The sequence below is a fragment of the Podarcis filfolensis genome, assembly GCF_964270895.1.
Source record: "Podarcis filfolensis genome assembly, chromosome: 12".
Taxonomy (NCBI): domain Eukaryota; kingdom Metazoa; phylum Chordata; class Lepidosauria; order Squamata; family Lacertidae; genus Podarcis; species Podarcis filfolensis.
The window spans coordinates 16994408-17010103 of record NC_139614.1 but is presented as its reverse complement, the minus strand read 5'-3'; the positions used below and the strand labels follow the sequence as shown (position 1 = coordinate 17010103).

Genomic DNA, 15696 nt, shown 5'->3' with positions numbered 1-15696 from the left:
CAAAACTGGAAAACTTCCAATATCCCCACCATTAGAGAATGGCAAATGAAATTATATGAGTATATAGAATTAGCTAGAATGTCACAAAAAATTAGGCATCAAAAAATCGTTAAGTTTACGAACGACTGGAATAAATTTCTAAGTTACATTGAAATCAATTTAGGTATTACCAAAATCACAGTGGGCGGAATCTAAAACCTGCGATGTAAAGAGCTGATATAATACAATCTGCAGATAAGCGATGAGTTTATTTTGCCTAAACCGAGATGGAAGGAAGCCAATTGAGTGATGTTATGTTGGTTTGTCTGTTTTATGTTTATAGGCATTGTTTGTTGTTGTTGTTTGTTTGTTTGTTTGCTTTTTTTTTCTTTTCAGTCTTTTTTCTTTTTTGTATTTTTTGATGTCGTTTCCAAAATATCAATAAAAAGATTAGTAAAAAAAAAAAAAAAGAGAGTGCAGTCTTGTTGTCAGGGCAGCCCAGGACCTCCATACACACTGCCCAGGCTTGTTCGCTGGAGAGATCACTTCAGCTGCTAACACAAAAGAAGGAAAAAAACCACATGGGAGGCAAAAGTTATGAGTTACCAGGCTCTGCAGCCACAGCTGGAACTGTCATTCACCAGCAATTTGACCTCACCTCCAGAGGTGCACTCCATTGTCTCTCGAGACTGACGAGTGCCAGCAACAATTTGGACAGCTCTTAAGATATCGTAACCGTAAGGTATCGTGGTGGTTCCTGATATCAATAAACAAGTTTTCATCTATGTTTGGATGCCACTGGATGCCATTTTGAATCAAGATGGCAGACTGAACCTTTCAAAACTGCATCGATTTTAACCACTGAGTTCAAAATTTCACTGATTTTGTTTGACCTCCTGAAGAATGCTCCATGAAGTTCCACATGCTAAGATATAAGTTGACATAATACGTCCATGTTCAACTCCCTCCCTCTCACAAATATACAGTATTTACCTCTCTAAGCCTGCAAGCCTATGCACACCTTCTGGAAGCGAGTAAGCGAGTCCCATGGAGGGAGACAGTGGAACTGATTTCTGAGCAAACAGGCTATGGGGAAAGGGAAATTCTATATGTGTTTATACATATTTTACAAATAGAAGGCTCAGAACGACACGGAAAACCCTAATTTGCCCAAAGCGGGGGGGGGGGAGAGAGACAAAGGATGGGACAGAATTGGAAATTTGTTTTCCTGCTGGTGTCCAAACCATCAAATGATCCTCCCATTTACTTCAACCTATAGAGCAATGACCTATTAGTTAATCCAAATGCCAAACTTCTAAAAGGTCATGCTCTGTGCTGGGCTTATTCAGTTCTGAAAAGTGAAAAATGACAAGCTTAGCTATTTTTATTTATTTATTTATTTATATTTATTATTTTTATTTTTATTTATTTTAGAAAGAGAGAGAAAAGAAAATGGCATCAGCCCTTGAATATGTTGTCAGAAGCTACTGCTTCACCTTGCATCATAGCTGAAATGCTAAAATATGTGTTGTTTTGTGATGATGCCCGTTTATGCCTCTTGCCCTGTTATTTCCCCAATTAATATGCAATTGTAATACCATAGCTACTACCAGTAGTACTTCAGGCTGTTTACAAAACAGAAACAACAAAAAAACCAGATTGAAATAGCTCTGGTACTCAGTATTAAACTGTAAAAAGAAATAAAGAAATAAAGAAAACAGGTGTGAGATGGAGCCAACTGTACTTCCATGAAAGCAGGTCACTTTGTTCAAGTAGCTGTTTCCCACATTCTTTATACAACCACTGGGAATACTATCCTGACTCGAGAAAAGCTTTTGTCACCTGCATCCAATTTAGGGTTTAGATGGATGTGATGCCAGTTTTAGATGTTTACATCAGTTCAGCTAGAGGTAATGTTTTAAGAGGTTTTAATGCTACCTTGAAAACTCACACACATTCTTCTGTTCTAATACAAGCTTTGTAAAAAAATAAAAGAAAAATAAAGGTGTCTTGCAAGTTTACAGTAGTAGCATAGCACCAAATAAGACAAGGCTGGAGTAACTCCACCGTCTTGCCTTCTCTTCATTGCATTCCATGCTAACGTTTTTCAAGGGCTGTTTTGGGCACCTTGCAAAAGCTATTCCAGTCCTCTACTGGAAAAGGTTGAATGAGCGAGAAGATGGGCTACTAAACATAATGCAAGAGCACCATGCAGTGGCTGCCTGTTTTAATGCAGCCTGTCTCATACTTAAAAACAACTTTTCTAGGAGGTAAAAACTGCACAAACAGTAAAACAAGGCATGACTACTCTGTTACTAGGCAAGCTTTGACAATGTTTCAAATCCACAAATACAATCTGAAGTGATATAATAACAGGAGGACCGTAGGATGGAACGCCCATAACATCTGTATAGTGTTAGAATTAGTATTGCGCGCAATACTTCATCAAGTAATGAGGAGAAAAGACTGCATTTGGAAATTATGGAAAAGGAGGGGAAATTCTGGTTCAAGGTTTCTGATGCGCTTGCCTTGCTTTTGAGATTGCCAAGGGGGAATTTGTGAATGTCCGTCCTTTCATTCTACAAATCATCTCACCAGGACTTGCACTCTGCAACCTTTGCAGGCAGCTGCACTTTCATCTAAGTCCAGAGTACGGAATCAGGAAGTAATTCCTCCCATGGGGCTTTTCCAGATCAGAAAGCACAGGCAGTCAGGTAAGCGAAGCTCAAAGTCCCGTGCCAACCTAAATTCTCTTCTTCTTTTTTGCAAATCATCTTTATTAGTTTATTTTAATTGACATTCATAGAATCACATTATAACATCTCAGTTCTCCTATGGCTAAACATGTATTTCTAAATAATAATAAAGAAAACAAAAACAAAAATTTGTGCTCGATTCATTCGTATTCCTTTTATACTCGACTTCCCTCCCCTTCTTACTTGGGTCCTCAGTCTGACTTAGTTGAATGCCTCTCTTAACACATCTATGAGTATGTTTTCCTGTTTTCCCACTATATTTTAGTATTTTTTCTTACAGAAGTTATTCCAAAACAGTCAGAATTTCAATTTCCCCATGATAGCCTTTCAAATATTGTTTGAATATGTTCCAATCTTTTTTAAATGTTTGTTTTGTTTGATCTCTTATTGGTCCATCTCCGCGTACTCCATTAATTTGGTCAACCAATCTATTTTGGTCGGTAAACACTCCCTTTTCCAGTTCTGTGCAATCACAACTCTTGCTGGTGGCGTACATGAATACTTTCTTTAAATCCTTTGGAATCTCAGTTCCCACATTACCCAATAGGAATGCTTCTGGTTTTGGGGGTGTCAGGGAACTGCCATCAGCTCAGAGGCGAGAGGTGGAAGGGCAGCTGGATTACAGAGAGCCTCCAAAGATCGTGGGAAGCAGCACTTCCTCAGCGGAGGAAGGAAGCCACGCCTCTAGTGATGCAGGGAGATGCAGGGCTTGGAGGATGCAAGGCGGTGCCAGGGCACCTTGCCTGATCAAAGCAGGGAGGAGGGAGGTCCCCCTTTACCAAGCCTTCCTTGCGCAGTAGGCTTTCGCGCAGAGAGGGGAGGCGTAGGCTGGGGGTCAAGAGACTACTCTGCTGGGGAAGATTTAAGGACCGCCCACTCTCAGATTCTGCTAGTGACTGAGCAAGACATGGAATAGAGGCGTTCTGCATTGTAAATGTTTTTGCACCAATAACAAAGCCTTTGAAAAGACCAGTGAGGGATCTTGCCTGTTCGCTCTCGAGCAACCACACCGATAGGCATAACAGGGGGGAATGAGATTTTAAACATGCTTTTTAAATCATTATAAATGAGATCCCAAACCTAAATTCTCAATAATTTATTGTCCTGAAAATAAGGCAGAAAAATGGAAGCCTCTTTAGCCGGCAAAGAAAACATCTGAGAAACCAGAGGACGGATTTTGGCAGAGCACTAGCTATAATGTTCTCATCTGTTACAGCAGACCAGGCTTTGCCAACACAACGCTCTCCAGATATTTTAGATTGTAAGCCTCGTCATCAGCTCCATCAGGCCACAGCTTTGTTTGCAGGGGCTGGTTGTAGCTCAAAACATCTGGAGAGGGCACCAGGTTCATGAAGGCATACCATATACACAGGTGTATATGGTTGAGCAGCTCAAGAGTCATGCCTGCACTTTGAGCAACATGACAATACAGCTGTTTTATTTTGCTCGTGCTGCGTGCTTCCATGTCACTTGGTTCCGTTCAGCCAAACAAATTTAAACTTACAGCGTTCCATCCTGTATAATTTATATCCGGACACCAGCACACGGTGCCTCTGAAATGCACAATAAGGAACCTGGCACTCTCCTTTACATCAATCAGCTGTGGAAGAACACTATTAAAGTGTTACCTTTGGGAGCAAATCTACTAATGAGCAGTCCTCTTTCCTTTCCTTTTCGGGGACTGGAGAGATGCCAGCCAATTATATATACATTACTTAAAAAGAAGATATATTATATAAGCACGAACAGAATCCGTGCACTAACATGAAGATGATACTAGGAAAAATCCTGGAATAAAGAGAGACTGCAAAATGTTTAAAACAGAATAAAAGTTGTGGAAGTTATTCTAGTTTGTTGTTGTTGTTTAGTCGTTTAGTCGTGTCCGACTCTTCGTGACCCCATGGACCAGAGCGTGCCAGGCCCTCCTGTCTTCCACTGCCTCCCGCAGTTTGGTCAAACTCATGCTGGTAGCTTCAAGAACACTGTCCAACCACCTCGTCCTCTGTCATCCCCTTCTCCTTGTGCCCTTCATTTTTCCCAACATCAAGGTCTTTTCCAGGGAGTCTTCTCTTCTCATGAGGTGGCCAAAGTATTGGAGCCTCAGCTTCAGGATCTGTCCTTCCAGTGAGCACTCAGGGCTGATTTCCTTAAGAATGGAGAGGTTTGATCTTCTTGCAGTCCATGGGACTCTCAAGAGTCTCCTCCAGCACCATAATTCAAAAGCATCAATTCTTTGGCGATCAGCCTTCTTTATGGTCCAGCTCTCACTTCCATACATCACTACTGGGAAAACCATAGCTTTTACTATATGGACCTTTGTTGGCAAGGTGATGTCTCTGCTTTTTAAGATGCTGTCTAGGTTTGTCATTGCTCTTCTCCCAAGAAGCAGGCGTCTTTTAATTTTGTGGCTGCTGTCACCATCTGCAGTGATCATAGAACCCAAGAAAGTAAAATCTCTCACTGTCTCTATTTCTTCCCCTTCTATTTGCCAGGAGGTGATGGGACCAGTGGCCATGATCTTCTAGTTTACAAATGAGCAAATGGAGGCATAAAGCTGCCTTCCACAATCTGAAGCGATCCAGATTTTCTGGACAACGATTCCTATCAGCCCTAGACGGTACGGCCAATGTTCAGGGGTGGTTTAAGTCCAAAACCTCTGGAGAGGTCAAGGCTGGGAAATTTAGCCTAAAGCAAATAGCCAGGTTCCATTTTTACTAAGTCCATCCATTTGATACAGTGTTCACGTTTCATATGGTGTGTTTTTTTCTTTCCCTTTCATCACCAGAATCACAGGAATAAAAGAGAGGTGCCGGAGTAATGAAGACTGCAAGCCCTGTTTACTTGGGAGTAAGCCCCATTGAATTCAATGGGACTTACTTATGAGTAGACAAGGGTTTGGTATCGGCTGTTGGCTTGCCCTGATTTAAATGTTATTCTCCATAATGTCAGGGCAGCTGCTTTTAGGCACAAAGCAACGGCCTCTCTTTCCAGTCACATTTTTGGAATTTAACTTGGTGAGTTTTAGATATTGTGGCTTCCTCAATGGGTATAATGTGTTAGACTGCTTTTTAGGTTTATGAATGTTTTCAGCTTCTATTTTGTTCTAGTTTCGCATTGGTTTTAATTCTTGTATTGTGCTGCAAACCGCTTTTGAGATTGCTTTTCATAAAAAGCACTAATAACTGAAATTCATAATGCTGTATGTACTTTATCTTTATCTAGATTTTAACCCTGCTTTGTAACATTCCCCCACAAAGTGTCAGAGAACGTTATTATAAATATATATCCAAAACCTTACTATAAGTATACATTCAACCAAAACATAAAATAACAAAAAAGTGCAAAACACATTAATGATACACAAATCTAATGACAGGGGTTTTTTTACTTTTAAAATCAGCAGCAGAATCATAATTATAAAACAGATATTTAACAGAATGTTAGGCTGTGGTTCAAGTCAGTCACTGCACAAATTATGGGATCAGGTACACTTTACCAGTGTAGGAGAGTTAACCTGAACTTAGAAACTATGATTACCAGCTTCGGAACAAGTCAGGATATTAAGCCAATTTCAAAACCATAGTTTGATATGCTAGTTTGTTCCAAAGTTGGTAACAACAGTTTCCTCATTCAGGCAAAATGGGACATTATGATTAGAGACTTCCTGGATTGGTTTCTTATACCACAGAGGGAGAAGCGAAGGGGCTCTGTGTATGGGCTTGTTTAAATGTGGACTTATTGAGCTGAGATATGACTGACCATTCCAGCCAATTGTTTCTCACCCTAAAGTACCACACTGGGTTATTATTGTGTGGATAAAAGGAAGGGAAGGGGAACCATGTACACAACCCTGAGGTCCTTGGAAGGCAAGTTCAAGAAAAATGAAATAAAGATATCACGTTGTCCCTATGCTCCAACCCTACCTGTTAGCACAGGTGTACTACTGCACAGGGGAACTGCTAACACCCTCCAGGTTATCACATATAGAAAATGGCATTGGGCCATCTCTTCAAATATTGCAAATTGCATCTAAGGCAGTGTGTATAAAATAATAATAATAATAATAATAATAATAATAATAATAATAATAATAATATATTTAATTTATTATTTATACCCCGCCCATCTGGGTGAGTCTCCCCAGACACTCTGGGCAGCTCCCAATTGAGTGTTAAAAACAATACAGCATTAAATATTAAAAACTTCCCTAAACAGGGCTGCCTTCAGATGTCTTTTAAAGATAGGATAGCTGTTTATTTCCTTCACATCTGAAGGGAGGGTGTTCCACAGGGTGGGCACCACTACCGAGAAGGCCCTCTGTCTGGTTCCCTGTAACCTCACTTCTCGCAATGAGGGAACCGAGGCCGTTTATGGCTTTAAAGGTCAGCATCAACACTTTGAATTGTGCTCAGAAACATACTGGGAGCCAATGCAGATCTCTCAGGACCGATGTTATTTGGTCCCGGCGGTCACTCCCAGTCACCAGTCTAGTTGCCGCATTCTGGATTAATTGCAGTTTCCGGGTCACCTTCAAAGGTAGCCCCACCTAGAGCGCATTGCAGTAATCCAAGCGGAAGATAACTAGAGCATGCACCACTCTGGCGAGACAGTCTGCGGGCAGGTAGGGTCTTAGCCTGCGTACCAGGTGGAGCTGGCAGACAGCTGCCCTGGACACATAATTAACCTGCATATATACATATAAAATATCTGCCAGTCATGATGGAGATGTTGCTCAATTGTTGGAAACCACAGGAGGGGATGGTGCTATTATGCTCAAATCCTGCTTGCTGGTTTCCGACACGCATCTGGTTGCAGCCATCTTGAGAACAAGATGCGAGACTGGATGGGCTATTGGCCGGATCCAGCAGGCTCTTCTAGTGTTCTTGTGGCTGCGCACAGGCAAATAAAGGAGTGCACTGTTTAATACAAGGATGAGGCGCCTTCCACCCTGTTCCTGTACTCCATCTCCCATCAGCCCCAGTCAGCATGGCCAATGGTCAGGAACGATGGGAGCTGTAGTCAAACAGCATATAGAGGAGTAGAGATTCCTCACCTCTGGCTTAAAGGGCTAATCAAGAGCTCGCAATTTCATGGAAGAGATGTGATATGTTTATTGGCATCTCAAAGAGCTACATGATTTGCTATGCTCAAAGCACACTTAATTTTTCCTAATCCAGCCTATTGGGTTTTATGCTGCTCTACATCTCCTGAAGATGCAGTAGACAAGACAGCCATTCCCAAAATGGTTCAATTACAGTTGATGGTTATTTAGCTATTAATGTGATAAAGCCTTGTCTTTTCGAGGTTTGTTGCGGGGAGGGGGCGGGGAAGGTTGGCTGTAAGTGCGCAATGACTTAAACACAGGCTCAGAAGCTCATAATCACACTATTTAATTATTCATGAAGCCTAAATGAGAAATGGAAACATTAAGAAAGCTCGTTTGCCCCAAAGGAAACAAAGCTAATGCCTTCCCCCCCCTAAACCCACAGTGCTTATTTGTTCTTCATCTAAGATATCATTATTACAGCACACTAACCTAAATCATCCTACCAACTTTCAGAGACACATGCCCTACTCCAAGCAACAAATTAATTGAATGAAGAATTATTAAATTCCTAACTTGCAACAACAGTGAAGATTACCTCTCTCTCCTTCCTTCTGCCTAATTAAATACTGAGACACTCTCTCTCTCTGTCTGTCTCTCTTTCTCTCTCACACGCACACACACACATCCCACAAGGGGTACTTTCATCTCAACAGTATCCACTCCAGGCTGAATATGGGCTCAGTTGTGTGCCATTGAAGGATATGTCAAACAGATATTGAAACAAATTCAGTAATGGGTCAATATCAACCACAACTGCCCACCATCCACTTATTCCATTCCCACTTTGACAACTGTTTGCCAGGAAGCAAATACACTCAACACAAATCTGGTCTCAGTCTGGATAAACATTGGACAGTTGGCTCTTTGAATATACTTATTTTACATCAAATGAAGTTGCAATGACATTGAGCCCATTTGAATTATATTCTCCTTATGTTTGGAAGGGGAACAAGGCACTAGGTGTGCCTCTAACCACCAAAAACTATGCATCAGTGTGTGTACATAACATTTAAATATCTTTGAGCTGATATCATTACTGGATTGTGAATCCTGCCCATGTTCAGGCAATCACATCAAGGATTAAGAAACCAGAATATGTACAAATTTGGTATGAAGACTCCTTGTTCCCACTTTGTTCCTACCTCCACACGATCAAGGAAAACCCCAAAGGAACATAGTTAACCACAGCTTCTCCTTACATGTGAACTGAAAACTATGTTTAAAGGCTTCCCAACAAGCCAGGATTTGGAATCCAAATTCCAACATGATTGAAAACCCTTAACCATGATTCTTGGTTGCATGGTTTAATGCTGGCATCCAAATTCTGTCTAGTTTGAAAGTCTACCCATAGTTCCCAGTTCTCGCAAAATAGAAAGTCATAGTAAACTACAGCTTCCTGGTTTGTTTTACTAGTTGTGCAAAGTAAAAGCAGAATACAGAGACAATAACTCTGTGCGTATCCTGGCTTATTAAGCCAGAATTTGATCATCCAAACAGACCAATTGTCACCCTGAAGTTTTTGGAGAAAGGCCAGCATACTAATTTGAAAAACAAAAATGTGCTGTGGCAAATAGTTGTGCTTATGTCTTCCCTTTTTTAGAAAACCAAAATGAAACACCTGGACTAGAAGGAAACCACAAGAGTGTAAAAACAGAACAGAAGCAAGCCTGAGAACTATGAACAACTGAAGGATTTAAATAATAAAGAAATAATGCAGAAGAAATGTATTAAGTTTCCCCATACACAGGAAAGATACAAACAGTATAGTATTGTCTGGAAAGAAAAGGTTTCGCTTGTAGATATGCATTAGAAATGGTTTGGTGATTTCATTTATTCTGAATTAATTTACTGCAATTCACAATGGAAAGAAATCACTTTCTACTTCAACAGTCCAAGGTTACAAAACTAGAACTTACTGATGGTTACTTTATCCTTATCTCCCAGCATGATATTGTTTGGAGTGAGGTCTCGATGGACAATTCTCTTCTCTTTGTGCAAATACCGAAGAGCTAAACACAGCTTTACAACAAAGAAAAGTCTTAGCACAAATGCAAGGCCATATTCACCAGCAATAACCAAGGGGTATCTTAGAACCTTGGGACATGAGGAGCAAGTGTCTTACAGGAAGAGTTGCATCTAAACTTTGGAGCACGAAACCATTTAAGAAAGCCATTTGCTATAGGGAGGGGCTGTAGCTCAACAGTAAAGCTGTGCAAGGCCTCAGGTTCAACCCCATGCATTTTCAGATTGGGCTGGCGATGTCCACTGCCTGAAAGCCCAGAGCTTCACTGACAGGTGTTACGGAAAAGTTTGTTTTTGCTGGGGCAGGTTGGGTCCCCAAGTATTTTCTTTTTCTTTTCCCCATGCCAGAAAAGGGTTAATGTATGGCAGCCTCTGATTGGCCGAGGTTCTGAGGGGGGGTTGAAAAGGAGATGATTTGGAGAGACAGTTAGTGAATTTTGGAGGGAGTGTTGGCGTAGGTTGGGACTGAGGTTGGGAGGACGGGTAGGAAGATAGGGAGTGAGAGTTGGTTCTGAGTAGAAACATCCACTCTGAGGAAAATATCACAAGCTAGAGAAAAGAGTCTCTGAGCTTAGTGTGAAGGACAGTGTGTGGTGTCCTGTAAGAGTAATTAGACCAGGAATTAACTAGGAGGCTGAGGTTAAGACAGGAGAAGTAGAAGCTGTAAAGAGACAGTCTACTTAGGTCTCATTCCAGTCAGGAGGGGAGAGATTCTTCTAGTAGGAGAAGACTCCCAAACCAGTGAAACCTTGGGTCTATTACTTGGAGTACCTCAGGAGTAGGGTTGTCTAAGGGGTGTGTAACTGACAGAAAGCACCACCTTATTAAGAACCAAAGTATTAAGTTAAGAACCAAAGTATTAAGTGTGAAACAACTGAGAAAACCTTGAAGTGAAATAACATTGTAAACTGAAGTATCCTAAGTTTTATCCACTCGGGTCATAAACTTCCTTGTTAAATAAAATCATTATTGTTTATTTGAACAAATCCTGCCTGAGACTCCAAATTACTAAGTTTTCCCTCACGCAAGTCCCCCACAAGATAACCTAAGGTAGTTTGAGAGAATTTGTGGAAGTGGTATTCTGTGAGGTGGGTGCACTATATTTAAGTGAGTGGACAGGCCCAACAGTGCCAGGGGGAAAAGAGCCGTCGCGCCTGTTGCAACAAGCAACACGGACAATATTGAGCTAATGGACCAATGACATAAGTCAGATTGCTGGGTTCCCATGTACAGCCCTCTTAGCACTGAATCTAGGAGGTGGGCTGGGACAGAGATGGCATTGCTTCTGGTGGAGTCCTATGTTCCTGTGAACTTCTCAGAAAAGGGAAGGGGTGGTGTGTACAGCAGGCTTTGTCATTTTCACTTCTGCTGACGACCACCAGAATCTTACATTCTCTGCACTGCCTCATCTAAGAAGCTCCATTGTAATATGCTTCAGCACCAGTGACATTTAGTTTATCTCACCTTGGGTGCAATATATCAACTGCATAGCGCAGGCAACGTGTACGCACTTTGCGAAGTGCAAAAGGACAGATCCCTGACTGATAAGCAGCGATGAATGTCTATTCTAGGAGCAAGAAAACAAGACAAAAGCAACGAAGATACGCGCAGGTCCTTACTTGAATGAATATGTGCCATAGTCTGTCTTCCGTAAACTGTTGCTGCTTCTCCTTCAAAGAATGAAAATGTTCTCCCAGCGGTGCCCCTTCTATGAGCTCCATGACTATGTACAGCCTGTCACCTAGAAGCAACAAAACGAAATAGAAGCAGCAAAACAAGGGGGAACATTTCATTTATGTGCCCAGTGATTGGCCAGGAGGCATTATCCGGGTATACCTCCTGAGCATTTTGGAATCCAGTCTGACCAATGATTCCTGTATAGGCAGACTAAGTGGCTTACCACTACTCTGGCAGGAATGTAACAGCAGAGGGATCTGTACCACCAGAGGAAAATGATTAAATGGTTAAACCCTTACAATGGTGCCTTCTCAAAAATCCCTAAAATTGGACTGCCAGTACAAACTGTGTGATATTTAGTTGTGGTGCCCCACTTGTGCAAGAGAGACTTATCATTCCTCTCATCCTGCCCCACTCTCTACGGCCCCCTATGAAGCACCCAAATCTGAATTTAGAATACTCATTTAAACATCCTTCAAATAACAATGACTTCCCTTCTTCTCTTTCCATGGTTCATTTTTCATACCATTCAATATTCCTTTATTACATCCATCAAAACTTATTTACACTGTTGAATTTATCTTAATGCTGCCAACGTTTTCAAGTGTACACAATTTCCTCCCATATATTCAATAATCATTTTCCAATCTTCTTTAAACGTAGGTTCTTCTTGTTCTCTTATTCTATATGTTAAGTCCGCAAGCTGTGCATATTCCATCGGTTTAAGTTGCCATTCTTCTTTAGCTGAGACCTCACTTGTTTTCCATTACTGGGCTAACAAAATACGGGCCGCAGTAGTGGCATACATAAATAACTAGCAAATCTAAAGCATCCACAACACTATAAGTTGGGCTAGTCTTTGTCTGGGTTATACTCAGTCCTTTTTTTCTAGAAAACTAGCTGCCTGTACTCACCATGAAGTTGTTACAGTAACCGGCGCACTTCATAACAGCAACAAAAAGAGGTGTCAGTATTGTATACCCTTTAAAAAAGTCCGGGTTACACTAATGGTGGTCAACAAGGTCCAAGCGGAAGCCACCCAGGACTCCAGCCACAGAGATCGGTTCAGAGTTATGAGCCACCTGGAACATCATTGGCATCTGGCCTCTAGCACAAGGAACACACAGCCTACGGTGTATGTCTCCATCCTTGCAAACATTTATCTGCATCTTATTCATCTAGGCCAAAATCCTCAACAACCTCTAAAGGAAAGCATGCAGGAAAAATAGAGGATTGTATCCAACATCACTCCTAGTCAGAGTAGATGCATTAAAATTAAAAAACATGACTAACTTGGGTCCATTCAATTACCCTGAACAGGTGTTAGTGGGATACAATGCAGATTTTTATTTCCAGACCTGACATAGGTAAAGGGACCCCTGACCATTAGGTCCAGTTGTGGCCGACTCTCGCTTTATTGGCCAAGGGAGCTGGCATACAGCTTCCGGGTCATGTGGCCAGCATGACTAAGCCGCTTCTGGCGAACCAGAGCAGCGCACGGAAACACCGTTTACCTTCCCGCCGGAGCGGTACTTATTTATCTACTTGCACTTAGACGTGCTTTTGAACTGCTAGGTTGGCAGGAGCAGGGACTGAGCAACGGGAGCTCACCCCGTCATGGGGATTCGAACCGCCGACCTTCTGATTGGCAAGTCCTAGGCTCTGTGGTTTAACCCACAGCAACACCCGTGTCCCAGACCTGACATAATCCCGCCTATATACTGATGCTTCAAGTCTCTCACCTTCTATTTGAATCCTGACTAAAGCACAATCTTATACATGTCTACTCGGAAGTAAGGTTTACTGGGTTAAATGTGGTTTACTCCCAGGCAGTGCTAATTTTCTAGAAAAAGAGGTGCTGGAACTCACCACGAATGCCTCCCTTATTCTCCTATAATGGCAATGGCGCCCATCTGAGAGGTACCAGAACTGAGTTCGGTGAGTTCTGGCTGAAAAAAAGCCCTACTCCCAGGTAAGTAGGTATAGGATTGCACCTGAAATCAAATCAATTTTTCCCAGGTCTCCTAATGTGGGGGCTGCAGCTGGAATATAAGCTTCCTGACGACAACAGAAAATATATAGATCATTTTCTTTTTGTAGTTATCTTTTTTACCCTTTAATCTTATTATAACAATATACTCGTTATGGAATGTAGCCCTGAAAGTGCATACTTACTTTCTAAGAAGGTTCTGTAATATCGTACGACATTAGGATGATAAAGCTACAATAAAAATAATGTATACAGTTATGGTTAGATGGAACATCCATTTGTATCATATCTTCAGAATGTTCCTCTTGGTGGCAGTTATGGCAAATACGTTTTAAGACTGTGAACACCAACAGTATCTTGACCTTTAATACTGTGCAGGAATCACTTCTTTATTTAAGATATTGTGGCCAGAATCAGTAAGAGATAACCATAACGTCTGCCTTCTCTATACTGCCTATGGAAATACTGTATTCCCCGAAATTGCTCAGTTCTCTTTAGTAAGGTTTTCTCTCCCCTTTTATCGGTATTTGGTCTCTTTATGGCCTACTTTGCAGAATGCTTTTAAAAAAGGGGGGGTAACTCGAGGGGCCAACTTGAATACAATATTGAGCAGGCCCAGGTAAGCACTGCCCCGCATAATCAATCACATGACGTGGTGCAATGGCAACGCCCATCAACTTAGGGGGGTGCAGCCCCCTCAAATATTTCATTGTCTCCTATGTAAGGGTTGTTCTTTTTCAAGAAAGAGAAATAAAAATAGGTGAGCACAGTAAGCAAAGTTCAATGGTCTATGTGAGAGAGTGAATTGGACTTCCACTCAGTACACAAGGGGACCTCACATTCTGCTCCTCCCACCCCACTCCAGTCACACACCCACACACCCACAATTGACTCTGGGCGGTTGCGGGACCATCTGGATTTGTGGGGTCTGCAAGGGGGAGAAGAGGGAAGGGTAAAGCTGCAAATACCAATAGAGTTTGCCCAGTGCAACATGAAAAGGGCCCACAAATTCCTTATGTGAGCACCACCACACACATACAGTCACTTTCACACTATGTCTTAGATGCATTTTCATATATTTCAGCAGGAAAAAGGATATGAGAAACTGGTTCTCATAATGCGACCCTAAGCACGTGAAATCCATGAGACTCCAGCTTAATGAATGTATAGCAAGACTTTATGATAGCTAGCTTAATAATGGTCCTTCATGTATGTTCTACAGTATTTAGGGGTTAAACTAGATGTTACTTTAATAGGTAAAGGTAAAGGACCCCTGGGCGGTTAAGTCCATTCAAAGGCGACTATGAGGTTGCAGCGCTCATATCGCTTTCAAGCCGAGGGAGTCAGCATTTGTCCCCAGACAGCTTTCTGGGTCATGTGGCCAGCAGGACTAAACCACTTCTGGCGCAATGGGACACCGTGACGGAAACCAGAGCGCACAGAAACGCTGTTTATCTTCCCACCACAGCGGTACCTATTTATCTACTTGCACTGGCATGCTTTCGAACTGCTAGGTTGGCAGGAGCTGGGACAGAGCAACAGGAGCTCACCCCATTGCTGTGATTCGAACCGCCAACCTTCTGATCAGCAAGCCCAAGAGGCTCAGTGATTTAGACCACAGCACTACCAGCATCCCATTACTTTAATAGTGCATTGGGATTCTGTGCTCTTTCTTTACAAACCAAAAGCAGCTGTGGGGAGCAGCTATTCCGACCAGGTCCACAATTCAGGGGCGGAATAATTTGTAACACTCTCCCATACCATGTTTTCCTGCCGAAATTTGCCCCCTGCTCATTACAGCTAGAGGTTATGTGGGGGAAAGCAAATGTAACTGGAAAATATTTCTGTTCCCTAAAGCAGGGAAAATAGGAACCTGAAAAACAAAGCGGTATTGGCACCCTGTCATTACCTGGTGACTGCCAAGTGTTGTAGCATGACATTTTTTTTGATATATATATATTCTGCGTAGGTAATAGAGCAACTTTTTCGCTTCCGTGGTTCCATTAGGCTACAACTCTTTACACACAGTCCAAAGAACAAACAAGTAAAACGTTTCAACTGGAAAATACGTTGAAATAGCAATTCTATTTCAAAATATGCATTGAAATAAAAGTCATGTTACTTGCAAGCTAGTTCTGATTGAGTTTAAATCAGAACACAAGGTG

General features: G+C 41.8%; 1 protein-coding gene across 5 annotated transcripts in view; it reads right to left on the bottom strand.

Annotated features, from left to right (window-relative positions):
• NEK10 (NIMA related kinase 10) overlaps nt 1-15696 on the bottom strand; it is a 115773-nt gene that overhangs the window by 66242 nt on the left and 33835 nt on the right. For all 5 annotated transcript variants that reach the window (XM_083577660.1, XM_083577662.1, XM_083577659.1 and 2 more), the window contains exons 20-22: nt 13717-13762; nt 11484-11605; nt 9759-9861 (exon numbers count right to left, since the gene is read on the bottom strand). In XM_083577660.1, coding sequence (XP_083433786.1) covers nt 9759-9861; nt 11484-11605; nt 13717-13762 — 271 coding nt within the window. The remainder of the gene's footprint in view (nt 1-9758; nt 9862-11483; nt 11606-13716; nt 13763-15696) is intronic.